At 49.5% G+C, this 11,311-nt stretch overlaps 1 protein-coding gene across 1 annotated transcript; it reads right to left on the bottom strand.

Annotated features, from left to right (window-relative positions):
• Positions 1-3,160: 3,160 nt before the first annotated feature.
• F4817DRAFT_363068 (putative histidine kinase HHK1p) lies at positions 3,161-10,972 on the bottom strand (the record flags this gene model as incomplete). Its single annotated transcript, XM_049306602.1, has 3 exons — positions 3,161-8,371; positions 8,428-10,763; positions 10,842-10,972. The coding sequence occupies 3 exons, from the start codon at positions 10,970-10,972 to the stop codon at positions 3,393-3,395; spliced, it is 7,446 nt and encodes a 2,481-aa protein (XP_049163891.1). The 3' UTR covers positions 3,161-3,392.
• Between the last annotated feature and the right edge of the window lie 339 nt (positions 10,973-11,311).

Below are 11,311 nucleotides of genomic sequence, written 5' to 3'. Positions count from 1 at the left end.
GAATATTGATATCTCAGTAAGAAACTCTATAGAGAGATCTTGCTCCTACTAGTTAAGGTAATACCCGGGTTTACGACAGTGAATCTAACGCATTAACCCTACGAATCTCATATTCCCGTCGTAATAGATAACACCGAACATGTCATGAAATTCCTAAAATAGGACAACCTTCGTCCCTACATTCGCAGATTACTGCCTATCTTTAGCATCAGAAACTCTGTTCGACAGACACGACCTTCTCTAGTATCACCGGAATTTTGACTACCCATTATATTTCGAGCAGGCCAAACTGCCGGACAACATTCCCGTCGCAAAATTCTCATCCACGAGTAGAACAGGTCCGGCAACGATTCTTTCTGTTTCCATAGGACTATGTAATGAAGCAGGCTAGCTGCCGCCGTGACCGAGGTCGCGGAGATATTCCCAGTTGGGATAGAGAATGCACACACAATACATATGTACAGGCAACATCCTTCTCCTTCTTTCCTGGCTCTCGTGCCGATCCCCTACCTAACCTACCTACTGTGCAAACCTAGACCATGACATGACAGCACTGTCATCCGTACATCGCGCTAGCCAGCCACCCAATCGGTTGATGCATTCAGAAAGAAAGAAAAACAGAAGAAGAAAACGTCACCGATCTAGCGGGGATCTAATATCTTGTAGCCCCCTGTCATCGAACTACGATCATCCCTCCTCCATCGCAACGGTCGAAACCTCGACCTCAACCCAACTCATCTAGAACGCACATATCACGCCTCTCTCCCCGTTGCGGAAGTAGGTGAGCGGCAAGCCCCCCCTTCGCCTTAATCTCCCCCAAGCCCGTCCCTATTCGCCCGGACGAGTCCAAAGGCGGCTGGCCGTAACGTGCGGCGCACGCCACTGCCACATGCTGCTGTTGCTGCTGTTGCTGTTGCTGCTAGCTGCGCGCGACTACAGAGAGCCCAGCCCTGCGAGAAAAGCAAAACCAAAAATTCCATACCCAAGTACCTACCTAGGTAATTAACTAACTACCTAACCTACCTACCTGCTTTTGCTTCTTCCCCAATCTCCCCTTCGTCATTACACGGGTCCCGGCTGAAACGTACAACACGCGCGAACGCAGCAGCGCCTCCCGCTTTCCTTCGTTGAGCCCCCCCCAGAGACCTACCCTCGATGATTCCCACACATAAAAAGAAAGAAAGAAAAAAAGCAAAGAAAAGAAAAACCGGGTTGATGAGACACGTGGGACGGCTTTTTTTTTTTTTTGGCGAGCCGCAAATCTCTGTCACATTTTCCTAAGCGTCATCTACATAGTGTAGAGCGATGGCGTTGATGTGTAGCTAGGATGTAGCCGCGCCGAGGGAAGGAAAACTACATTGCTACCTAACCTAACGTATCCTATACATACATACACTATGCCAGTATCTGTCTTCGCTTCTGCCTCAAGAGAACCGAGTATACCCTACTCCCATGTCCTTGTCCACGTCCACGTCTACTACGCAAGTACATAATCACGGCCTATGTATGTAGGTAGTCGACAAGACGTACGATTCCCCATATCTGCCTAAGCAAAGTATCGATCTGTGTCTACAAAAGTTCTCTAACCAAGCCCTCTTAGCTTACGGGCGGGCTTAAGCCACCTACCTATGTATGTATGTATGTATGTACGCCAGTCCCACACGTCGAGCCCATCCATCCATCCACATCAGGCAGACTTAAATATGTATGTAGTTTGCTTGATCTAGCAGTTCCTATGTATGTGTGCCTAGGTACCTACCTACCTACTGTAATAAACACGACCGACAAAAAACAAGAGCGAACACATAACAGCTGCTTGTGTGACCTCCTCCATTCGTCCTCCATGACCCCTTCACCTTCACCGGTACGGTATACCTACCCAAGCAAGCCACCGGCTTCATAAAAAATGAAAATGAAAAATAGAGAAAAAAAAAGGGGGGGGGGGGGCAAATTATTAGGACGAGGCTGCCACGTAATGCCCATATGGCGGCAAGCCCTTCGCTACGCATGACTCGGCGAAACGAACGCATACCTCTCTAATAACGGCGATGAGATCCTTCCCGATACGCCCTATCTACTATGCATGTATGTACCTGCCAGCCAACCTGCCAGCCAACCAGCCCGTTCGGCCGCGGTCGTTTTCCTCCTCTTCCTAACCTAGACCGATCAACTACACTACACCACACCACACCACACCACACTAACCCAACCGAACTAACGCGGCTCATTAGCCGTCCCAGACCGTCGGGGCCCCGAGAACCCACCGGGCCTAACCCGATAGCGACAAAGCCAAAACATCTCTACCTTACCTACCTACCCTTCAAACTTTCACCGGAAAACATTGGGCAATTCCAGAATTCTCCGTGCTTTTTTCCAGAAGGAAAAAGTTTGCCCTTTCCCGTGGGGCCTCGGTCCGACTAGAAAACATCTACGCGAAAAAAAAAAAAAAAAAAAAAAGCCCGTCTTCTCGCTCCGGCGTCTCGGGTCCTCGTTATGGAGCCCGTCACCTCTACACTAGCTACCTATGTTTCAGCTACTGCATCGCAAGTATATGCTCTAGACTCTAGTGCCGGCTTACTCGGGTTATTCTTTTCACAAGCGAGCGCCCCACGTGGCTCGGAAAAAAAAGGGGGAGGGGGGGAACTACTATGTATGCCCCTCCTAGCGAGCAGAACCGTTGAACCGTCTTCGTAAATATGTCAGAGTCTAGAACGAGACAAGGAAAATGCCGCTGCTACTACGGGCTAACAGTAATGGAATTTTAAGAGTATGCACTTGTGTATTCCAAAAATCTTTATTCTTAGAAGTTAGGTAGTATGTGTTCGTGTATTTAGGGGATTCCCGGAAAGCTAAGCGGGTATCTAATCCGGACGGAGGTGTCCCGTCGTCCCAGACTAATCTCTTCCAGAAGTGAAGCGCTATGTCCATATCTAATTGCGTCGCTCAATCATAAATCAAACTCACTGATACGCTATCCCAGAGCTTTGCCGACATGCATAGCTCACATGTGTATCATGTACCGTATTCTCATATCTCTCTATCATGACCATGACATGACGGCATGACATAGCGTAGCATAGCCCTCGTCCAGCAATGTCAAGTCTCGTAATGGACTCGTCTCCTATGCCATTTCCATACTGTAAATCAGAATTAAATGATAATAGAAAATCCATGTATGATCCAAATCCCGGTGCCAAATCACACGTCCCCTATTTGCTTTGGATCAGGACAACCCAACGTACATGATGGAAGATAGATCTCTCGGGACCCTTCATGTAAACAAGAAAAAAAAAGACATCGGAAAAGAAATATCTAGACCACATTTTAAATAGTCTAACTGTGTAAGTCCGTGTGTAGAAGAGCCGACTCTCTGACGAGCCTTAACCACACCGTCAGCTCCACGACCGACTTTCATGGCTCGTATCACTATCTAGCATAGATGAATTGCTTGGTTTTAGGTTCTTCTTGATTAGCACTGCCCTCGGCTTCTCGTCGGTAGTGGACCCAGCGTCGCTATTATTCCGAGGCTTCGTTAACTTTCGCGGCTGGCGCTTTGCCGATTGCTGCAAGGGGGATACATTTGCGCTTTCGGTTGGCGAATATTGATCTGATGACGTCTTCTCATTCGATGCGTCGTCGGCAGAATATGAATAATCAATATTCTCCCTCATCGGCAAGACGAGAGGTGGTGATCCGCCCATCATAAAGTCGTTAACAACTTGCGGGCTAGGAACGGGCGTCGAGTTACTATCCGACGACTCTTGACCCCTAAATTGCCCGACAAGGGGGTCCGAATGGTGTCTAGCAGGTGGAGTTGGTGGTTGGATGGTCCCTGTGGTATATGTATCCAGCTTCCTCTTGAGTAGATCTGCTTTAACTGGTTTGGCAAGGTAGTCATTCATGCCCGACGCTAAGCACCTCTCTCGGTCACCTTGGATTGCGGAAGCAGTCATTGCGATGACTAATACTTTTCTGACTTCCTCGATGGGGTCCTTCCGAATAATCGCGGTGGCTTCGTAGCCGTCGAGTACAGGCATTTGCACATCCATCAAGACGACATGGTAAGGCTCCCCATCCATCGCCTTTTGCCGCAAACCTTCTACCGCCTTGAGTCCGTTCTCATAAGCATCGACCTTGGTGTATCCCAATTTATTCACAAACTTGATGGCAATCTTCTGGTTGATAAGATTATCCTCTGCGACGCAGATGCGGATTTGATCTTTGGGAATCCGTGCCAAGTCTACAACTGGGCTTAGTGGAGGATGACTAGGAGCTGGTTGAGGGGCGTTGCGCTTTGCATCGACGATCGAAGATGCTGGGAGGGGTCGGGCTTCTCCTGCGGACACATGAGGCTTCGCCTTATCGAATGTCACCGTGAACGAAGCTCTCGTGCCTTCATTCTCTTTACTCTCCAGTGAAATTACGCCTTTCATCATATTCTCAATAAGCGACTTGCAGATACTAAGACCGAGCCCGCTACCACCGTATTTGCGAGCAGTACTAGCATCCGCTTGGCTGAACGGCCTAAAAAGTTTCTTAAGCTGGTCCTGCGGAATACCAATACCTGTATCCTCAACCCAGAAGGTTAACTTCGCCTTCTCGGTGGTATTAGACTCGACCTTAGCACCAATCGTGATAGAGCCATCTTCTGTGAACTTGAGACTATTGCTAATGAGATTGCCGAGGACTTGGTGTAGGCGGATGGGATCTCCGTAAATCAGCATCGACGGTATATTGATATCTTGAATGATCTTAACGTTTTTCTTGGACGTCTTCTCTCGGTTACTATACGAGGCAGCTCTCACAACCTCACGCACCATCTCTTCCGGGTTGAACGCGGTAATGTAAAGCTTCATTTTGTCTGCTTCCATTTTAGAGAAGTCGAGAATGTCATTGATAACCGTAAGCAACAGATCCGCCGATACTCGAATGGAGTCTGCCATTTCGAGCTGCTCTCTGTTGAGGCTGCTATCCCTTAGGAGTTCAGAATTACCAATTACGCCGTTTAGCGGAGTACGCAGTTCGTGAGATACGTTGGCGAGGAAAATACTCTTGGCTTTGGCTGCTTCCTCGGCGATCTTGACATTACGCTTAGCTTCCGCTTCCGCGTGTTTCGCTTTCGCAACTGCTTGCTTCTGTATTCGGACCATCGCTTCATTCTCCGAGGACACTTTTTCTATCGCCTTTATTGAGAGGGCATTGGAATAACTGATACCGATCTGGTTTACGAGCAATTGTAAAACGGTGACATTTCTATCCGTGAAGGAACCTGGTTCGCCCTCCAAGTAGAGAACCCCAAGGAGAGGTTTTGCCCCATGGCAGATCGGTATGGCAATTATGGCTTTGCTAAGCGAATTCCTTTGCACCCAAGAGTCATTGACCTTCCCGAATCTCTCGTCGCTAATGAGATCGGGGATGAAGACAACCTCACGAAATCGGGCGCAGTATAGAACTACGTTCTCGGCAACCAACGCTGTACCGATCAGCGGCTGCCCGGGGAGATGAGCTGTGGCGCCCTTCTCTGAATCACCGCTAGCTGCGATGCACCAATTATCTTCCGTGTCGTCTTCGTCCTGAACAATAATCGCTGCCTGAGTCGCGGACCCGCCACAGGTTTGGAGGATAACATCGCACATTGTCTTGAGTAAGACGTCAACCTGCAAGACGGAGGAAATAACTTGGGATGAAACTAGTATAGCATGAAGGTCTATCATGTCGAGAGCTGGTAAGCCGGCACCGGCTTCAGGTTGTGTTGAGCCGCGCCACGCGGCCATTCTGGTTTCTTTCGTCTCCTCGTTCATAGTTTGCACCGCCTGCGGATCCTCACCGTCTGTAGCGTACGTGACGGAGGCAGAATCCCCAGCAAAATCAGTCTGCACGGCAACTTCAGCCGTCCTCGCGTAGCGAGTGGGACTGTGGATGAGAAATGAGTGATCTTCTTCGATCCGCTGCGCAATTCCGGTCGCCCCTAGTTGTCTCCAGAGCGCAACCGATTCCTTCAAGGCCGCCGTTGCTGATCTTCTCGCTGACCGCCTGACGAAGAAGCCAGCCATCAAGAAATTCCCAAGGGCTTCCTCGAAAAGAAGACTGTACTCCGAGGCATGATCCAATGCTGTTTCGTAATGTCGTATAGAGGAGCCATGATCACCACGCAGCTCCGTAATTTGAGCATCTAGTAATTTCGACCAAGCAAGATAATTCGCATTTAAGATAACCTGCCAATCTTTAATCCTTCTGTTCAAATCTTCGAGTTGTAAAATTGTATCGCGAATTTCGGTTTCTAGGTCAGCATCGGCTGTGCGCGGATCGCTGAGCTTGCGCTGCAAGAGACCTGCAACGGCAAGCCCGTAGAAGACTAAAACGGCTCGAGTATTTCGAGAGGACCAAAGCAGGTCCAACTTGTCAATGCACCTCTGCCCCATCTCGCGAGCTTCTTGATAGTAGCCATACAAGTATAAGACGATGATCTCATTTGTCTCATATATAAGGACGGAACGACCGCCGTTTTGCGTTTGGATATCGAGCCATGTCTTGTAAGCATTTGAATTATGCTGCTCGTCCGTCATCACTGCGTTCGCACATGTTGTATCTGTCTTGCCTTGGAATGCGCGGCAAACTTGTCTAACTGCTATCAAGTAGGTTCCCCCCCTAGTGTCTTGGTGCCAACCGGGTACCTCCTCACAGCAATATTGGCATATTGACTCGAGATAAACAACGTTCTCGCTTGCGAAGAGCCTCATTTGAGCCGAGAGCCCAAAGCTGAGAATGACAGCCATACGGTCACCAGCGCTGGAGGCGTATTCAATGGACAATTCCGAGTGATTTACACAAGCGCTGATAGGAACATGAATATGGCTGACGAAGGAGGCATATACCATGTAACCACGAGCAGAGGAAAATGAATCTCGGGTCCGTTCTAGGATTTCTAAGCATTGGCTACCGAGCTCCGCGGCGAATTCGACCATATTGAACCGGGCTAGTGCGATCATAGCAACGTAGAGAAAAGCAATACTGGAATGAGGGAAGCGCCCATGCTTTAGGGAGCGGTTGATGAGCGCAAGGGCAAGATTGTAGAAGTCTAAAGAGTCACTCCACCAAGCGGCACTAATAGCCTCCGTAAGGATAGCCCCGACTATCAGTTCGTGGGAATCGACAGTACCAAGGGGACTTAGAATCTCCCCTCGGTCTAGGCTTTTGATTTGGGCAGCTACCTCCATGAAGAGGGTATCGCAATTCTCGAAGGACGGCTGCCCATCAAATTCAACTTTCAATTGGCGGAGGCTCTCCTTCAAGATAGCAAGCGCGGATATCGAATTCCCATTCTGGGCTTGAACTCGGGCCAGTAGAAGCCAAGCAGGGGCTTTGTCTTCCGCGGTTTTAGCGCCGTTGAGGATAGCATTTGCAAGATTGTGAGCCGCTGCATGATTTCCCATGTAAATGTAGCACTCAGCCGCGCGTAAGTGAAGTTTAAGTGTTTCCTCGTAGTCGATGTCATCCGGGCCGTCTACCCATGGATCGGGCTGTAGGAGCATTATAGCACTATGGTAGTATTTAGCAGCTGTTGACCTTGCGCCGCTCTCTACCGCCAATGCTGCGCAATCCATTAGATGTTTCCGGTATGGCTGACGGACGTGAACCTTGCACTTGATAATTTCGACAGCCTCCGCAATGTGCGAGGCGGTATTGTCCCTTGCTTTTCCCTCGGTTCCATGATGCTTCAGTAGCGTCTGCGCAATAGCGAAATGCATTTGAGGGGTATTGCATTCTTTCAAGGATGCCGCTGCTTGGACGTATCTGTCATGGGCAAACCGGAATCTATCATCGGTTTCGCTTTGTACAACGATACAAGCGTTGATCGCTGCTTGAAGCCCTGCCACTGCGTCCTGTTTGGAGTACTTGGTACGGTAGAGCGTGTCGTTCAGCCCGTAACCACCATCATCGACGGGGTCGAACGCGCCGCTTAGAAGTTGGCAGATTAGCTCGAATGAAAAAGTGCTACCTAAAAGAGCCGCCCAGGCTAGAATAGAACGTGATGCAGCCGGAAGCTCACTCAACCTGCGAGTGATGAAGTCGTTATTCAAGACATCGTAATTATCTTCACCTTTGAATTGCTCAAAGAGCCAATCTAGATTAAAGTCCCACCTATTCTTTTTATAGTCGTACCATATACATCTTTTACGGTAGCAAGCGCTCAACATCTCCCTCATGTAAAAGGGATTACCAGCAGTCTTGGATTGGATCACGCGAGCGAGATTGGCAACATCCTCCTGGGGTCGACATAATGTCGATGCTACGTACTGTAGGATCTCGTATTCGGTCAACGGTGACAGGACAATCCTAGTAATTCTTGGACCACCGGACTTGGGATGTTCTGGGGCTAGTCAGCTTAGATCGTTCGGGCAGGTAAGGGAGAACGTGATTTTTTACCTTCAGTGTCTGCAGGCTGGAGAATCTTCTGAACGGCGTCTGGTGATAATTCATCGGGCCGGTAAGTTACTATTAGTACCATCTTGAGTCGAGCTGAGACCACCTGAGTAATCAACTCTAGAGACTCCTCGTCTGCGAACTGAAGATCATCGAGACACAAGCAGACGAAGTGGTGCGTTGTGAATATTCTCAGTATATCCAAGAACGTATTCATCAGGCGAATCGTCTTCATAGATACCCCGGCCCGTAGAAAGTCTTGCGAGCTCTGCGACGTTACACGTGGACTCTGAGGGCGTGGTCTCCCCGGAGAGCTCACAGGAGATGAGCTGCGCCTGCTCATCGGAGTTCTACTGATCCGACCATTAGATAGGCCTGGTGTCGGTTGTGGTGGGAGGGATGTTCGGTCTTGAAAACCGAGGAGGAATTCAGGGAGCCCAAGCAAATTATGGAGCATCGGCCATATTGGACGAACATAGTCCTTCAAGGCTCGATGAAGAGGCGTGTCCGTGTCGCTCTCACCCCATACCTGTTTGAATAGAGAAGACACTAATTTCAATAACGGCCCAAACGCTGTTCTCCTGGCCGCATCGAACTTTGCTGTTGCACAATATCCTCTCCGCCTGGCATCGGCTAGTACCTGCTGAACAAGAAAACTTTTGCCTAGGCCACCAGCGCCCTCAATAGTAACAACTTCGCAATAGCCTCGCCGCCTGAACTTTGCCGAGCCTAACTGCCTTGAAAGGCTGGCAGAAGTATCTGTGCCGCTATGGCGCGAAGAGGATTGGCGTTCACCAATAGCATCGAGCACACTTTTGGACTCGAAGGTGACTGATTGATGCTTGTCTAATGATTTGGATATCTTAGGAACGGTGTGGCATGAAGATATTGTGTCGCCAGAGGCGGAGACAGTCTGTGTATCTGTTCCGTTAACTGAAGACCGGACGAGACCTACTGATTGTTTTGCATCTGATAAGTTAGTCTGGGTGAAAGAGCCGCTTCGTCGGGTTCCCCCTTCAATGGAGCTTGCACCTTCGCTTGAAACATCGGCGGCGTCGACGAGCTCGGTTGATAAGCCGGAACCGTCAGAGTAACGATTAGTAGCCGCAAGGCTAGCAATAGCTTGACCCCTCGCGACCCTTTCGAGCACTTTTACTAGTTCAGAATGCTCTTTCCGACGTCCAATCATAGCGGTAGGTAACATGAAGAACGATGAGATGTCCTTCGAAGCAATATGCCACTCCTTCAAAGTCATCCAGTCACCATTCCCCAGGAATTTCTGTATCATTTCTAAGTCATGGCGTAGACCGCTAGCTGAGTAATAACGGTCAGAAATGTTCTTAGACGTGCACTTTTGTATAATGCGACCAAGAACTTCAGGTACATCCGTCCGAATATTCGACACTAGTGGGATGCGGCGATTTAGCACGCACTGGACGATATCTAACGGTGTAGCGCCGGTGAAGACGGGTTGTTGAGTTAGGAGCATCCAGAATAATACACCTAATGAGTAAATGTCAGTCCTCGTATCAGGCTCTGCCGGCATGCGGCCAGTCTGTTCGGGGCTGATGTAAACTAATTTGTTCTTTGCCCCGAGTTCCTTAGAGAGTGTTGACCATCCAGTGCTAGTGAGTCCGTGTTCGAACGACCTTACCCCCGAGCCAAAGGATATTAGCTTTACCTTATTTGTCTCGATGTTGAAATGAAACGCATCGGCTCTGATTTCTCCGTGGACCATATTATGGCCGTGATGCAATATCTCTAGACACTGGGTAGCGCCGATGGCAAAATCGAGAAAATGCATCAGGCTGATGGGAGTTGCTAGAGAGAAGTCATTTTTGCGATAGGCCTCAAATCGGTCCTCAACCTTCTTGGCATAATAGAAAGCCGGCCCCAGATCTAGAGCCTTGAAAAGATAGTTCTCTCCGGGGTGCTCGTAAATGGCGACGATTATAGGCGCACGATCACCGGGTTGCGGATTCAGGCGAAGAAGGTCGATGGGCTTCACATTATGGACTCCATGCGGGTCAGCGGTGGCGATCAGATTCTTAGCTATGTGGAAGGTCCTCTCTTCGCGGAGGACGTGGTAGGATATTCGCGCGACTATATGTTGCTCCTCGACGTTCGCTAGATCGGTAGCAAGGCTGGAGAAAGCAGGCGGGGAAGCCGACGAACGCTCGCTACTGCCTTCGCTCTGGGAGAAAAAGCCGACATGGACGTCGCCAGGCGATATACGGCTCGAGGCTAGTTTGGAGATGGCGGACGGACTGCCTAGGTTCTGCAAGGGTGTTGTCGTGGTGGTTGAATAGGGCGATACAAATCTTGTGCCATATACGTGCCTATACAAAGAGGGTCCGCGTTAGACAGCTACTACTACTACGCATGCGAGCTCTGAATCGCATTCGGGAAAAGGATACCAGTTGTCATAGCTTGAATGAAATGGCCTTCTTGATTCATCCCAGGTAAAGCCGCCTAACTGTCGGAGTCGTTCGAAGATCCTTGCTGGGGGATCGAGTTGGTCTTCCGGCATGACCAAGGATCCGTCCATGACGATGATATCTCGACATACAGAGGTAGGCCGGGGCACGGCGGGGTTTATCGGGTAAAGAGTGACCAAGATGCCGCCGTCGCGACAAACATGGTTTATCCGAGTCACTTTCAAAATCAAGTGTCCTCGGGATGCTGCTTAGGATTGCTGTTTCGGATTGCTAGAGCGTTGATCTCTCCGCCCGGAGCTTTTGTTTAATTTGTTCCAGACAGAAAATCAGGTGCACTAGTGTAAGGGTCCCTCATCCACCAGGTTTGTAAAGAATGTGGTGCTTGTCGCTTAAGTCCTAGGGACCGCTAGCATTCGGGGCGGCCAGTTTTCTCTATTGTACATTGATGT

The sequence above is a fragment of the Daldinia loculata genome (assembly GCF_022478755.1).
Source record: "Daldinia loculata strain CBS 113971 unplaced genomic scaffold F4817scaffold_1, whole genome shotgun sequence".
Taxonomy (NCBI): domain Eukaryota; kingdom Fungi; phylum Ascomycota; class Sordariomycetes; order Xylariales; family Hypoxylaceae; genus Daldinia; species Daldinia loculata.
Note: the sequence above shows the minus strand (reverse complement) of the source record. Positions and strands in the feature narration are given on the sequence as shown.